Source organism: Botrytis porri, assembly GCF_014898465.1.
Source record: "Botrytis porri strain MUCL 3234 chromosome Unknown BPOR_001, whole genome shotgun sequence".
Classification (NCBI taxonomy): domain Eukaryota; kingdom Fungi; phylum Ascomycota; class Leotiomycetes; order Helotiales; family Sclerotiniaceae; genus Botrytis; species Botrytis porri.
This window is the reverse complement of record NW_024066075.1, coordinates 2,482,663-2,498,798: the sequence shown is the minus strand read 5'-3', so window position 1 is coordinate 2,498,798 and position 16,136 is coordinate 2,482,663. Positions and strand designations below refer to the sequence as shown.

The 16,136-nt window shown below is 43.3% G+C and overlaps 5 protein-coding genes across 5 annotated transcripts; 1 reads left to right on the top strand and 4 right to left on the bottom strand.

Moving 5' to 3' along the window:
- Positions 1-70: 70 nt before the first annotated feature.
- EAF01_000663 (uncharacterized protein) lies at positions 71-1,174 on the bottom strand. Its single transcript, XM_038908913.1, has 3 exons — positions 1,056-1,174; positions 714-950; positions 71-545 (listed from the first exon to the last, which is right to left on the bottom strand). Exons 2-3 carry the CDS (start codon positions 886-888, stop codon positions 520-522), a joined length of 201 nt encoding a protein of 66 aa, XP_038775819.1. The 5' UTR covers positions 889-950; positions 1,056-1,174; the 3' UTR covers positions 71-519.
- A 159-nt stretch (positions 1,175-1,333) lies between these two features.
- On the bottom strand, positions 1,334-4,024 carry EAF01_000662 (uncharacterized protein). Its single transcript, XM_038908912.1, has 6 exons — positions 3,533-4,024; positions 3,362-3,402; positions 3,168-3,265; positions 2,455-3,106; positions 1,809-2,401; positions 1,334-1,755 (listed from the first exon to the last, which is right to left on the bottom strand). The coding sequence occupies exons 1-6, from the start codon at positions 3,574-3,576 to the stop codon at positions 1,732-1,734; spliced, it is 1,452 nt and encodes a 483-aa protein (XP_038775818.1). The 5' UTR covers positions 3,577-4,024; the 3' UTR covers positions 1,334-1,731.
- A 2,065-nt stretch (positions 4,025-6,089) lies between these two features.
- EAF01_000661 (uncharacterized protein) lies at positions 6,090-8,475 on the bottom strand (the record flags this gene model as incomplete). Its single annotated transcript, XM_038908911.1, has 4 exons — positions 6,090-7,549; positions 7,600-7,677; positions 7,728-8,070; positions 8,200-8,475. The coding sequence occupies 4 exons, from the start codon at positions 8,473-8,475 to the stop codon at positions 6,090-6,092; spliced, it is 2,157 nt and encodes a 718-aa protein (XP_038775817.1).
- Positions 8,476-9,957: 1,482 nt separating this feature from the next.
- EAF01_000660 (uncharacterized protein) lies at positions 9,958-12,663 on the top strand (the record flags this gene model as incomplete). The annotated part of the gene is made up of 6 exons (XM_038908910.1): positions 9,958-9,981; positions 10,060-10,416; positions 10,472-11,428; positions 11,476-11,774; positions 11,833-12,181; positions 12,472-12,663. 6 exons carry the CDS (start codon positions 9,958-9,960, stop codon positions 12,661-12,663), a joined length of 2,178 nt encoding a protein of 725 aa, XP_038775816.1.
- Positions 12,664-13,672: 1,009 nt separating this feature from the next.
- EAF01_000659 (uncharacterized protein) lies at positions 13,673-14,764 on the bottom strand (the record flags this gene model as incomplete). Its single annotated transcript, XM_038908909.1, has 2 exons — positions 13,673-14,354; positions 14,718-14,764. 2 exons carry the CDS (start codon positions 14,762-14,764, stop codon positions 13,673-13,675), a joined length of 729 nt encoding a protein of 242 aa, XP_038775815.1.
- Between the last annotated feature and the right edge of the window lie 1,372 nt (positions 14,765-16,136).

The window sequence follows — 16,136 nt, the reverse complement described above, 5'->3', positions numbered from 1 at the left end:
ATTGATTCCCCCCAAAATCGATTCAAATACTTGCACCAAACACTTTTTTATAGACTCATCGCAAGCATGCTTTTGAAATTGTGAACTTCCTTGATTCAGTGCTAGAAAAACAATTTAATCTTAATAGCGAGAAAGAAGAGTATGGAATTGGAAGCAAACTGCAAATTGCAATCCCTTCGTCTTCAATTACCACCAACAGAAATCGAATTTTCTCTCTATTTCTCCTACACACGAAGAACCAACAGATAGATATAAGAATTCCTCGTCCAGAAACGCCAGTATACTCCGCACATTCCCTATCAACCACCCATTCCCTTTCAACCACTAGCCTGAGCTTCCTCGCAGCCAATTATTCAATTCAGCCTTGCCTTTCCTTTCCCTTCCTACACATTTTGACGATTGAACACAGGCGCGTGTTGTGCACATATTTGTCATTTTCTCCTTCTTTCCTCCGCTTCGCCTGCTAGTCATGTCTTGACAAGTAGCTCCCCAACTGTATCTCGAGAAGTGGTGAGATATTTATTGGCCCAAAACCTTGAGATCCTCTGGTTGCGCACGTGTTAGCAAGTACTTCTCTCATCCAATTTTGCTTCCAATTGCAATCCCATCCTCCTCCTTCTTCTATTCTCTTCCCCCATAAACCCCCTCCAGCCCCTCAAACTCTTCCCTTCCCCAATACCCCCCAAAAAGAAGAAGAAGAAAAAACCACTCACTCTGCTGCACCAAAAGCAATCCATATCTCTTCTTCAACGTAACTCTATGTCTCGAATACTTATCATCCGGGCTGAATCGCGCGGGATGCGCACTCTTGGTAACCTCGCCTCCAATCACCTTCTTCAAGGTGTACTTGCGCTTTCCAGCCGCGTCGAGGGTGTACATAAGATGCATTTTGATGAGGACTTTTTGAGTTGAGTGACGATAGTGAGTTTTGGGGGAGTGGAGGTGAAAATCTGATGATGAATTGTTAGCGCATGTGCGAAAGAAAATGAATTGCGCAAGAGAGATCAGTGGGGAAAAGAGCTAGAGTGATTAAAGCGATTCAGGGACATACATACGGAATTGAAACTTGGAGTCGTGTGGATTGTCGGTGGTTGAAGGTTGGAGGTCTAAAGCTTCTGTGGATTAAATTTCTTGACGAACTTTTTTTGGGGGTAGGATTGATCCGTTATACGGGTGGATTTAGCGGAACTATCACGTGACACACAACTCGGCTCGGCTCTCGCACTTTCACTCTGCTGTCTAGTGCTTTGACCCAAAGACAGGAGGGGCATGTTTTGATCGTGGACTGACAAGGAAACGCGGTCTAGCTATCGATTTAACAAACATACAATTAATTCAGAACTTCATGCATTATTCATTTGTGATTTAGACTAGGCTACACTAGGCTACTTCGATCATCAAAAAGTTGCTTCTAGGCACATCTCACACCATTGCCTTGAACAACTTAACCTGAAAACTATTGTAGGAGCTTCAGGTAATTGGAGAAAGAAACAGTCTCCAATAGATAACTCACCAGCCCTCGCTTATTTCTGCGTCACCCTCTATTGCAACACTCATGAAGTGTAGCAGTCTCGCTACTCAATGATAATACTTTTTTCGTGACGTAAAATTAACTATGCCACGAATATGAATAGGTCTCAAGGACAACGCTGGGCTGGTTGCTGTAGCCAGTACACACTTAAAACGCAAATGGAATATGACCTGAAGACAGCTTCCGCGTGTTGCCAATCTCTACAATGCGGAGAAAACGAAAAGCTAGTTGAATAGTTAGCAGATGCTATTAGGCAAATTGTGTATATACCACTCACATTGTTCGTTGCAGCAATGGCAATGCTGTCTTCGAAAGGATGCCAACTCATATGTAATATCTTTTTGTTGAAATCGATTTGGTCTGCGTCTGTTTCTTTCTTCATCCTTCCCCCTTGACCACCAACACCAGCAGCTGGACTACCTGCCCTCGAGTTGCCCTTTTTACCGTTTGCGGCGGTTGGGCTACCAGATGGGTTGATTGGTGTGGGAACACCGACCTTCTTAGCCTTAAAAGCCGATTTATCGGCTTGGAGAACCACCTCCACTTCCTTATCGGGATCTGATGGGTAAATCATAAAGTTATTGTTATAACTACCTGTCATGACATTCTTGGCATCACCAGAGAATACGACCTCAAACTTGTCAAAGATACTATCATTTTCGTAAGTATCGCAAAGACGTGGTCGAAGATGCTCGTGGATTGGAATAGTCTTGACAGGTTGTCTCTCCATGTTAACATCCCAGATTTTGACTGTGAGATAATCACGTGAAAGGATGTATCGACCATCATGAGAGAATCGGACGTCAGAAATGGATGATATGATCTCCGAGAAAAACGATCGAGCAGATGGATCTTCCTCCTGTTCAAATTCTAAAAATGGTGTAAGCTAAATTGAATTCAAAGAACAATGACACGGCACTTACGCTTTGCGTGTTGGTCGCAGAGAGCGCTCTCTCTCATATCTGCAAGCTTGATTGTTCCTTTTGAACTTGCATACATGAACCAGTTACAACTTTGGGGGTGGAACTCCGCAGCCGTGATGACTTCAGTAAGCTCCTCCATGTTGGCGGGCTTGATATCTACGATATTGAAGCTTTGGTCTTGAATATTCAAGTTCCATAAGTTTATTCGCAAATCATCACTGCTAATGAATGTTTCCCCGTCACTGTTCACTGAAATGCTGTTGATATGATATGCATGTGCATTTGCATATGTTCGACGTGGTACGGCGGCAACAACAGTGTCGTGATGAGTAAGGCGGGGTAACTTCAGGTCGTGAGCACTGTTGAAGTGAACGTTTGATATGGGTCGAACACCTCCACCACCTCCTGCGGGATTTCCAGGAGTCAAATCATGGGAAAGGTTGTTCTCTGCAACCACTTTCAGTGACTTCTCAAACACTTTCCATAACTTTATAGTCTTATCGTTCGTTGAGAGCAGGTAATGAGAGGCGTTTTGTCGTTTGCACCATTTGATCTTGTTGATCTTCTCTTCTATCTCTAATGACTTGAGGTAATCGAACTCGGGCTCGTGAGATTGAAACTCTGTGTGGAATTTGTACTCGCATGTTTTTTTCTATGATAGCGTCAGCATTTCGGCGGCTTGCACGGTCTAGACCAGAAATTGGAATTCGTACCGTCTCATTTCTTTCAAAAAGAACAACTCGTCCTCCTTTGTCTCCTGTAGCAAGATAATTTCCGGTGTGATCGAATTCGACTGTCGATATGATATCCGCTGTAATCCATCGTGTTAGTATATATAGAATGAGGTTTGCACTATCCGCAGAGAATGAAAAGCGCCATCAAGATATAGGACGATAAGTTGGCATACCTTCTGTTATATCTTCGACATCGCCTTTATCACCAAAGCATCTGATAACAATTTGTTAGCATTGGTTTCAAAGTGGTGATGCAATCAATCCACCAAACACATTGAGAACCCCTCATCCATGAATTCTCGAGTGGCAGATAGACAAGAGTATAATGGCAGGAGGATACTAACTGAGTGAACTTCCAAGTTGGAGAGTTCGGTTCCCCTTCTACCATCTTTTACGAGCTGTGCGGAGGAGATTATATCCTCTTCCTAATGCAGGCTATTCGGACAAGGCAGTCGATGTTGAAAGGATAACTCGATCGCGTCAAAATGTGTAAGTTTGACTTTACGGCCGATCTGTGATGCAAGGAAAGCTGCGGTATCCTGTACGTGCTAGGGTAGGTGATGGTGGTGGAGTTGTAAAAAGGTTGTAATCAAGTATTATCGACGGTGTGTGCGGTAAGACTACCCAAGGTACGAGATAAATCAAGCTATAGAAACCCTCGATAGGTGGCAAGATAAAGAAAGCGACAAGATTGAATATTTGGAAATCAATCTTGTTATTGGGCTTGGCTTGGCTTTATTTTATTTTTATTTTTAAGAAGGTTGTTTGTTGTTTCTCGTGTTGTGTTGGAGGGGGGGGAGGTCGAAGGGGTGGGTGGTATGGTATGGTATGGTATGGTAAGGGTTTTTGGGATTGAAGGTTGTAGGCTGAGTTGAGGTTGTACGTTTTATTTATCGAAATTCGTGGGGTTGAACCTTCGTTATGAGATTTTGATTATTGATTGATTACCTGGTCCAGTCCAGTACCTATGAGATGCAGCACAATCTTGAGGTGAGGCCCACGCTGCTGTTAAATCATGAGGGAAGAAAATTTAAGGTTTTCCTCCCAATCTGATGACAAAATTAAGGCTTTCAAAATCTATTTTCTTCAAGTCAACTCAGTTAATAACTTATTATTATACGATCGAGGATCATGGCCATAAATTGATAATTATGAAGACAATTCCCCAAAAGACTTATGTTCTAATTGTAAGTAAGAAGCTGGTGATCATCATCCTCATCGAGATCTAGGCACTCTTCTTTGAATAATATAGAGAACTTGGAAGTAGAAAAGTTCTTATAGTTCGTTCTTGAATCCTACTGACACGAGACATTCATTCATTCATTCATTCATTCATTCAATCGATGATGACCCAAATGCGGGCATGAAAGAACTTGGGCTGGGCTGTAGGTAAGCAACCAAACATATCTTGCTGCTTATATAATACTGCCATCACCTCTAGGTACGTGTGTCTAGTTTATCTTCTTTATTATACTGATTCAGCTTCGCCCCTCCATACCCCAACTATCCATGGATAAGAAAGGTATCATGCAAAAAGAAAATACGGAATATGCGAGCCCAATCAGTCTTGAAGCCTTGCTACCAGAAACTAAAAGCTAGATTTATTCCAACCATTTTACAAACATGTGGCAGCCTCTAGGTACTAGCTACCGAGTTGTGGACCTTTCCATTTGTAACTCCTCTTCTATAAGCTCAATGAAGAAGATACGATTGTAGTACGATCGATATATCTTTGCATCAATTCATCTCTCCTTTCTCCATTCGTCCATAAGTCAAAGCCCCAGCCTACTCATTCTTCGCCGTAACAAGTATCCACGAAAGCTCTCTTCATCTTGTCTTGTTGAATAGCTATTAAACATCCATATACCTGAATCTCCCAGTCTTCTATGGGGGCAAGCCCCCAAGCCCCCGTCCTCGCTACGCTCGATTTATCTGATCTATTATATCTTTTCTCCTTTCCTTTTCCATCATCCTCTAGAGCGAAGCGAAAAGGCCTAGCGGAGCGACATTACTTAAAGATCACAAGAGCTTCGAATACAGTGTCTTAACACATCTATACTTGCATAACAATAAAACTCGTGAATTAGTCCTCTTGAAAAGAACTTGAAATCAGGTGATTTGAGCACCTGGAAATACCGCGTGAGCAATGATTGAATAGATATAACAAAATGATTTCCTATCCTGAATGACCAGGCGGGCAGAAGTTGTATCTCACACGCGTGATGCATTATATAAATGAATTCAGGGGGGGTATAAATGGACAGGAAGTTTACCTACTGTCTGGAAATGAATCATCTTTTTCGTCCCGAACACACCGGGCCATTTAACATAGTATAAAATCAACCGTGTGACGAGTATGAAGATTTTATTTCTTCCTTTTCTTCTTTTCACTAAGAGTGCCCGACATGGGAGGTGGTAGAGTCGTGTGGGAGGATAATTAGAGTTCCGTTTCAAAGACACAATGAGAGAGCTGTGGATGCGTTAGGGCTACCTATTTTGTTTTATCACATTGATGATTTAGAACATCTAACCATGTGATACAGTTCAAGAGAAGGTATCAGGTTTGTCAGATACATTTGAGACAATGTATTTTTAGGGAGCAAACTCGCCTAATGAGTACTCTGTTGGTCATTCATTCGTTCTTTAAAAGCCCCTTGACTACAGATTGCTTGTCTTTTTGAATATCTTCAACATCAAACACGTCGGTCTATCAAACGACTCGACAATAAAAAGTGTCAGTGAAATGTTGGTACGATCTACGTGAAGCCCGATCAAGTCAGGTAACTCGATTGCTTGAAATGACAATGTGGTATCAGCTTATGCGACAGAGAACCCTCGAAATCATACAATTTCCTCCTTGGTATCAAGCGGCTGAGAAAACCTATCAAGACAGCCAACATACTAATTATTTGAAGCATTCTCGGCCCCCATCCTCGCTTCATAATTCTTAATAAACATTTCCTTTTCCTTTTCCGCCTCAGAATCATCTTCTGAGTCTGTACTTTCGCTTTCGGATCCCAATTCCGCATCGACTAATCCTTCGTCTTCGTTTTCCTCTGCTTCTTCATCGTCATCTTCTCTCTCAGCGTCGACTTCGATCTCATCGTCTTCTCCCTCTGCATCCATCATCTTAATAGTATCTTCCGTCGAGATATCTCCCTGTACATGCACAGCAGCAATATCCGGCGTAGCATCTGTATCCTTATCGGAAGGTCCAGTTGTCTTCTTCTGTTTCGGTTTCGCTGCCGTGGTCGAAGATTTAGGTTTTGATGTTGACGGTCCCTTCATCATTCCATATTGTTTCGCTCTCTTAGCTTTTATTGGCAACTTTCCGCCCTTTCTATATTGTTTCCTCTTTGTCCTTGAATCAAGATGTCTCACTCCCTTCCCACTCATTCCACTAATTATACCCTTTTCTCTCAATTTTTCAATTTCTTCTTCTGTTAATCGCATATCTGGTACTGGCACATGGACTTTCTTTCCATGTTTTCCCTCTACGAAATCTGGTATGCTGAGCGCTACGTCGAATGCATTTTCGGGGATTGTCTTTTTGCTGCGGATGGCAATCAACTTTGTTTTCATGATAGCTCGGATCTTGGCAAGAGTTCCGTTATTGTAGTAGCCGTCATGGTTGTTATCGTATTGCCTGGCCATCGGAGCATTTTGTATAAGAGGAGCAAGAAGGGGATCTGTGATATCGCAAATTTGCCACACTTTACCGTCGAGAGTTAAAGAAGTGCCATTGAACATATGCGAAGGACAATCCCCGGTGCCGAAAACTTGATGTCTTGTGTATTGACTCCGCATATCTTTCCATTGACCATCGGGAGCACGCTCATCTTCTTCGTATAACTTAAAGAAAATCGTTTGATAAATTCGACAAGATGGATCTTTGCGGGGATCAACTCCATATCTTATGAGAGCATCACGCCAAGGACCGCTTCGGAATTGGTAACCCACATATTGAAGTGCAGGTTTCATCAAATAATATCCTGGCTCGTTGGCGAGACGATTTTGCAATGCACGACGAGTCCAAATTGGACGTTCGTTCATGGCTAGTTGAAGTGCGGCTACGAAGTCTTTGAGGACAGGGTCATCTGGAACTTCACGGAATGGTTTTGTGGGGACGTCTTCGTCTTCGTCGCAATGTACATACTGCATCTCGAGCTTTGGCATTTTCGAACGGTTCACTATACTTGTTTCTCCTGTCTCTGCATCCACTTCGGTTGAGATTAAAGGATTTTGTCGGTATCCCCAGTTGAATGGTAATGGATGGTGAGTGAATGTGGGTGGAGGAACAATTTCTTCATTTGGTTTCCAGCCTTTGTCAGTACCGAGCTTGAATTCTCGCATCTTTCCCCCTGGTGAAAGTTAGCGACATTCTGGAAATATGACTTATATGAGGACTTACAATTGGCAGAGAATGCAGTTTCTTTGAAATGTGACATGAAAGTTGCATTAGATGTGGATTGATGATAATCGGAAAGTCCTGGATCTTGTTAATGTATTGCAAACATGAGGGAAGAAGGTCACCACTACCTCTATAGCGATGACTCTGTTCTATGGCTCCTGCAGCCTCGACAGTGTATTTACCAACATTGTCTCGAAGCTTTCTCAGTATACTATTGGGTTTGTCTTTTAAAGAGTGAGATTGATTTTCACCGAACGAATTCTTTTCATTGGTAGCCTGAGACGTTGAACGCCCATCGTCAGTATAAGGATCTTGAGACCCACGCTTGCGCTTTCTACCAGTACGTTTCGGCACGGTGATCTTGAGGAGAACGTTGTTGGTGATGCTATTGTAAGATAGAATTGGTTCGCATGTGGGATCCTTGATTCGAAGAAAAAGCGGAATGCATTCATCTTCAGTGCCCTCAAGAATCTGTTGAAGTTGTTAGCCCATAGTTAATATAAATATTATGATTTCACAGCTGTCATGAGACGAGATCTACTCGTCATGTAGATAGTAGAATATCGAGGCTATTCAGGGTATCAAATAGTTCCCACGTACCTTATTCCATTGTGGTTGACGTCCAAAAGTTTTGATACCATTTTCAAGATTCTTAACAATCAATGGATGCTCGACAGCGACGATTTCCCTTGGAGGGATTGTATACACTGGAGCAGATTGGTCTTCTTCTTCGTAGTCAAAATCTCCATCTTCCTCCTCGTCATTTTCCTCAATCACTTCCATGCCTTCTGCCTCTTCATATTCTTCACCATCCTCCCCTCCAACCTCAACCTCCTCCTCAAAATCCACATCATCCATATCTTCGTAGTCTTCCATATTTTTGTAAGTCGAGAAAAAGTTACCGGGATTATAAAGCAAAATGGGTCTTTTTTATTTTTGATCCTTGAACTGTTTTGATTCAATGCCGCTATTCGGCCATCCTGCTATTACCCTTCTCTTGGCCTTGTTGAATTGTTTATGCGAATCACCTGAACAAGCCAGTGACCCAGTACTAGAGAAATCTTTAGATCTTCTATCAAAACCCATGAATTTGGTAGATGACTTTTCTTCGGACCAACGAGGTTCTAGTACCTACTCAATATGGGGAATGTTTAAGTTTGGCTTGGACCAATCAATACCCAGACAGATATCCTATCTTCTCGTTTGGCCGTTGACGACTTTTAGATGATTTTTCCCTCCATGGAGCTTGGATGATGACTTAACCTTGAGCCGTAATTTAAGTCTTTCACGTCACCGGGGCGCGGACAGCAGCAAAGAAATTTCCGAACCTATGTAGTACCTTCCCTACCTAGGTAGTGAAAGCGTGAAAATGTGAAAGCCCCAAAGTCAATTATCTTTGATTTGATTGCCTTAATATTTAGGTTACCACTAACCTGCGCTAATTCAATCTACTGAGGGGACCACTCGCACTTGTTGATGCTGCTGCTGTGTTGTTTAAGACTCTTTGAAATGAAGGCCAAATAAATAAAACTCTCCTTATTAACCATTCTACTTGAAGGAGTTTAACAACTCATTCCAAGATCTTATCACCCGACCAATTATTATCCTTCTGCCAATTAATTTGCTGTCCATAGAAAGCGCCCAAACGCGTTGGCTTTCTTCAATAATTTGATAGCTTGTGCTTCGGCGTGGAGGAGTACCATATTCACCGCCGGGATTAGCCTCGACCTACTTCAACAGCCGCTGCCGCTGTACGATCGACCGTGTATGTCAATCGTCATTGTTGGCCTGTTTGTGTGTTTAAACCTATCCTACTCTCCCTATCTTCTCCCAACTCGCACTGACAGATATCGTTCTGGTAGAACTTGTTTACCTACACTTGCGCAACAAGTCAACAACCGCGGCCAGCCCCTCACGAACCTTTGGAATACAGAACTTCGGCAGACCAACCAGAAACCATTGGCAATTCCCATTATCTCTTATGAAAACCTGCCGACATCGCACTATCAATTTACAACTAAGGAATTAAAGCTACACCAGTAGGGTGCTACTGGAGGTTTTCATCTGCGTATCAACGAGTCGTTGCAGTTGAATATCCATTATTGTATTAGGTGCCATTCAGCGACAAACGGGAGTTAAACCACTGCTATCGAGTAATTTACCGCAGTCTTTATAGCCTCATCAAGAATAGGATCGGCACATTCACCACCACAATCTTAAGTGACGCGACCTTTTTACTTCGAAATTGAAATTGTTGGTGGATAAGAACAAGAGGTTTCGCAAACCGGCAAATTCCAAAGAGCATCAAATAATCGAGATTTTGTGTCTTTTACATCTTCTTGAGAGTAGTTGTCCAAGATGAAAGGCTTCAGACAGAGGGTTGTAAGTCATTTTGATGTTGAAGATTCCCCATACAGCAAGCGTATCATTTTGAAAGTGATCATCTGCTAACCCATTCAGCATGAGCAGCTTTCGCGCTCAAAAGATCCAAACAAAACAAAGTCTAAGAAGGGGGAATCATCAAAAGATGGCACATCTTCACCTTCGCAATCTAATTCACAGGGAGCGGGACAATCGCCTGCAGTAACACCCTCATCTTCGAGTACGACACTTAATGACTTGCGAAATAAACCACTGCCTCCTAATGATGGTACATCTTCAACTGGTGTAGTTGTGCAACCACCATTGAACCCGGCAGCTCTTGGTGCAATGTCTGCTCCGGATCGATTCAACACAGGAGGAGGTTCCCCCAGTCCTGGGACACCAAATCGTCATGGGGCACTTCCTCCTAGTGTCGTTATCAGTCCAAGTGCACCAGTAAGTTACGCCACACACTTGGATCCTCTTCTGTGTACTAATGTCTTTCTTTCAGCACATCCCTCCTCCAGGTGCCGCAGAAACAATGCCGCATGACCTCGCCCCCCCCAAGGCTGGTGCGAAGTCATCAATGTTCGACCGGTTACAAACAACTCCAAAGGATGTCCCAGAAGGCATCAGAACACCAAAGCGACAACACTCTTCGAGATTTGATATTTCTCCCCTCCGCGAATTGGAAAAGCTGCCAGGTTTCCACGAGGTACCTCCCAATCGCCGTCAAGATCTCTTTATGCAAAAGATTGATCAATGTAATGTCATATTTGATTTCAACGATGCAAGCGCGGATATGAAGTCCAAGGAAATCAAAAGACTAGCTCTTCATGAACTTCTTGATTACGTTGCCAACAATAGACAAGTCATCACTGAAGCTATGTATCCAAAGGTCGTTGAGATGTTCAGTAAAAATCTTTTCCGTCCCATACCACCCCCTATGAACCCTCAAGGTGAAGCGTTCGACCCCGAGGAAGACGAACCAGTTCTTGAAGTTGCTTGGCCGCATATTCAAGTTGTATATGAATTCTTCTTGAGATTTATCGAGAGTCAAGACTTTAACACCAATATTGCGAAGGCATTCATAGATCACAGTTTTGTATTACAGTTACTTGAACTCTTTGATTCTGAGGACCCCCGCGAGCGAGACTTCTTAAAGACAACCCTTCACAGGATATATGGAAAATTTCTCAACCTCCGGTCATACATTAGAAGATCTATCAACAACGTATTCTTTCAATTTGTTTATGAGACGGAACGTTTTAATGGTATTGCTGAGCTATTGGAGATTCTTGGGTCTATTATTAATGGTTTTGCTTTGCCATTAAAGGAAGAGCACAAACTGTTTTTGACGAGAGTCTTAATACCATTACATAAAGTCAAGAGTCTGAGCATGTATCATCCTCAACTTGCATACTGCATTGTTCAATTCCTGGAAAAGGATGCTGCTTTAACAGAAGAGGTATGTTAAGCACCATTATTTCAGATTCAATTTACTCACTATTTTAGGTTGTTTTGGGCTTGCTCCGCTATTGGCCTAAAGTCAACAGCACGAAAGAAGTTATGTTCCTTAATGAAGTGGAGGATATCTTCGAGGTAATGGATCCAGCAGAATTCGCTAAAGTTCAGGAGCCTCTTTTCCATCAACTGGCGAAATCAGTTGCAAGTCCACATTTTCAAGTTGCAGAACGTGCGTTATACTTCTGGAACAACGAATACTTTTGCAATCTTGTCAGCGACAATGTTGAGATAATCTTACCAATTATGTTCGCACCATTATATGAGAATTCCAAAGGACATTGGAACAGGTGAGAAACTTTCCGAATTTGTATGAAAAGCTCACTTAAGCTGATCCATTTAATCTAGAACGATCCACGGCATGGTTTACAACGCAATGAAGCTATTCATGGAGATCAACCCTCAACTCTTTGATGATTGCTCTCACGATTACACAGAGCACCAGAACAATGCTGAAGCTAGAGAACAAGCCAGAGGAAACAAATGGAAGGTTTTGGAGGAACAAGCAGGAAGGTCGAAGACTAATGGAGCCGCCTTACCTACAGGTCCAGCTTCTCCTTCAAGAACCAAAACAACCCCTTTACGAGCAGATGATGTGGACCCGATGACAGAGGACAATCAGAAGAGGCTAGACTCCTTGAAACTTCAAGATGGAGATCGTCGAGAGCGAAGACCTACTCACGATCGACAGAACTCGGTAGGATCTTCCAGAAGCCAGCGATGATTGTTGTTAGTACCATGCCGCTTTGTTTCTGTTTTCAAGGAGCCTTGCTGGGGGAGTGGGGAGTTGTCATTTGTCTTTATTAGAATTGTTGGCTCACGCGTACCTTGTCTTCATAATCTTCGTCCTCTTCGTCTTCCCGTCCGTTAATCCTCTCGCCTGCAAGCATATTTTCTCATCCCTATATCTACACATAGCTCTTTCTTGTTAAGTCTCGTTTGGTCTCGTTTGTTCAGAGTTCATTCGTTGACGAGATACATTTTCAGAGCAATTCCATGTCGGGTCTCGATTTCGGTTTCGATACGGATGCTAATCGTTCAGTGAGCGGCACCTCTACAACTGCGGTTGTCGGACTCGTTTCGTCATCGACCTCGACGGTACCGAAAAAGGAATTGGATGGTGATCCAGAAACGAGTGATCATTCTTTTATCGACGACCAGGCTAGTCTTCTCTCTTGAGGTCACGGATGGAAGAAAAATGGTCGGATTATGGAGATCAATTTTGCCAGGTTGGGATTGGTGTGGCTGAATTGGTGTGATATTTATGGATGGTTGATATTGGTTGTGGCTATGGGACAGGGAGAAAGGGGACTTGAAGCGGAAGATGAGTGTTATGGATGCACAGTGGTAGGACGGGGGGGTCTTGATAGGAAAATAAACAGGAAAATAAGCATGTATGTGTGTCTACATGCGTGCATGGAATGGGCTTGGGATTGCAAAACTTTTAGGAAGGAGTAGTGCATTGGTAGTGCAATTCATCAGTACTAGCATGAAAGTAAATCAATGAGAATGAGTTATAAATAAAAAGTAGATATGTATGGCTGATCTGCGCTCTTTGGGGGGGTTGATTTGGGTTTGCGGGAGAATAACAATATGGATGTGCATGTATATGTATATGTGTGTGATGGGTATGCTGACTTTTGGATCCGCTGTGGATATAGCTATGAATATGCAGGACATAAGAGCTCAGAGCTCAGAGCACCAGCAGCGAAAATGGAAGTGAAAGTATTAAAATAAGATCTCAACCAACCTCGATGTAGGGCACTTGATTGGATTTTCACTTTCTTTTGTTGGAGCGCAGGTTTTAGTACTGTATTTGTTCTCTTCTTCATCTTTGATCTCTCTATATATGCATACGCCCGTTTTGAGCTCCTAGAGCTTCTCAAGTTTCTGGAAAATTTTGAGTTTCTTGCTTGCTGCTCGCTCTCTAAGTTTCAGTTTATTACTCTCGTTTCCTTTCCTTGCCTTGCCTTTCCGTTCCGTCTTTCCTGCGCTGATCGATGCTGATCAGCTCGTGAGCTCCTTGTGTATTATACCTCTGTCTAACGCCTGAACTCCAATGCTTTTTCTGATTGCAGAAAGATAGACAGAAAATGGAAAATTAGATGGGATAATTTCAAATAAAGAAAAACTCCTCTCCCGCAACCTTCAACCTTGTTTCCGCCTGCCCTTCGCCTTCCCACCTTCTTCACAAAATAAGCACAAGCACCAACAACAAAATCAGCACGAAAATTAACACCCCGATGCAACAACTACTCAGTCCATCCTCGTTCTCTTTGACTAATTTATTCATCCTCTTCATTCCTCCTTGCAGTCTCCCGCTCACTCGATCGGTCACCGTTTCTACTTCTTGTAACATTCCCGTTTGTTCTTCTAATTCCCTGCCCATGTCGTCGGCTTGTTGACGGAGGTTCCCTACGGTATGAAATACACTGTCGAGTTGCTCATCTTGCTGCTTTAGCATTTGCATTTGTTGTTGGTGTTCGAATTCCGCGGCATAGTCATCGTCTAGAGGTGAGCCGGTATTGTCATCATTGTATGCATTCCCTCCAGCCATGGATGATGCGCCACCCATGGTTTTCTCAAGCTCTTCCCGCATGTCATCTACCTCACCTCCAATCTCCCCTATCATCCGTACCCGACGAGATACTTCTTCGATTTGTAAACCATATTTGTAGGGATCGGCTTGGATTGCGGATATGGAATCGCGAAGGTCCTGAAGGTCGTCGGTTAAGAGGGAGAGGGAGGTGGTTAGGTCGGAGCGGGCGGAGAGGAGTTCGGGAGTTGGATGTGGAGATTTGGTTAGAGAGTGGATACGCAGGTAGGAGGTAAAGAGGGGGCGTGTAAGGGAAAGTTGGTGGTGTACATCGCTGGAGAGTTGTGTTAGCCGATGGTGTGAGGGAGTTGTAATGAATTAGGCCGATTAGGAATATGTTGAATGGCAGAGTATGCGCCGGCCTGAAGCACATGCGGGGATTGAAGTATGCGCGTGAGTTCAGAAGATAATTTCACGCGAAACGATTGGAAAGTGAGGAGAGTAGAGGGCTGAATGTGTATGCATTGCATACCTATGGTCGCAGAGGAAGGTTGCAGGCCCAGGCCTCTTGCGCGAAGAGAGTGGGTGTGATGTTTGAGGGGTAAGGCAGACTGCGGAGAAACTCACAATCCCCAGAGGGCCCGGAGGGGTAAAGCTGCAGGGTAATAAGACCCAGAAGAAGGCTAGAGTGACTTACGCTTGTACTTGGAGGAAAGGATCGTCTTCATTTGTAGCGGACATCATCTTGAACGAGAGTTTTCTTAGAAAGTCTTGAGCAGCTCAAAGCCGCAGATGCCGTTCGCGTACTCCACGGGCAATGTTGTCTTTATGTAAACGAAATCTAAGACACTGATGTAACGATAGTCGGTTGAGCCGCAACTTGTTTATACGAGAAGCTCTCCACAATAGAGCTAGCTACAGTACCAGATTTATCGGCACAGAAGTGATATGCGAGCTTACAAATCGAGTCAATCGATAGGCTGGTATGTATGAGAGAAAGCGCTTAGTTAAGGTAGAATGATATGCATGAGTAGAGAACAGATAAGATGGATCATGCAGCGAGTGATATTGATATCCGGGATTGGACGTTTTTGATGACAAGGCTGACAGGTCAATGAGGTTTTGAAGGGCTGAGCACAATCCACAATTTGCTTACATGTGCACGGGGATTCATCAATATTTCGCCGTTAGCGGTAACAATGTCCGATATCTCGTGAGCTCGTACGTACTCTCAGTCGTTCAGTCAGGTCTTTACCTCCCTCGCTCCCTCATCATTCGTCGTATGTAGAATCTTCATAACGCAGAAACTCGAATTCCCTCCTACATACATCGTGTAGCCCGGGTAGGTAAAGGACCAATGGATTCTTCAGCCTATTATGATTAACCTGGGAGCCAATGAAGGTTTTATTTTTCAACCCTCCCATCATCTTCATCTCTCCAATCCCGTCATCATGTGAACATACCAAGTTTTCCAATGAGACACGAATAAGGCAAAGAGGTAAATGTATGTTTGCTTGCAGAAAACGGTGGGGAATACAAGCAGCAGCGACAACGAATCAAAAAGAGAAATGTTGCAGGACATGCCATGAGAATGCATTTAGAGTGGGTGGGAGTAATTCTGATTAGCTCTCCTAATTCTGTTCTTCCATCGATTCTTTGGTGCGGTAAACGGCATGTTCTGCACAATCACTACGAACCAACTTCACCAACTGCATTAAAGACAACCCAAGAAGCCATGGTCTAGCAGTTTTGATACTACCGACCTTTTTGGAAAGTCCAACGGTTGAGACATTGGAAATTAGTTCAATATTTTCAATAAGCTCGTATTCTCCAACCAAAGATATGCTGACAAGAGACTTCGACCAACTCCCAAGCATTTGGACCTGATGCGAACTTTTGCCATTGTAATGACTCTTGCGTGTAAATTTGTTCATACTTTGTATCTGCTATTGTCTTTTCATCCGGTCTATTTTTCCAGGACGACGTGGCCAGCGCCTCTTCATCTCCTTGCATATTCCACACCTTTGAGTCATTGCCACATATTTGACGTAACTCTCTTCAGCCTGGTTTTTGGGTCCAGCTACTCATACAGATGGTACAATTGCAACTGTTTTTG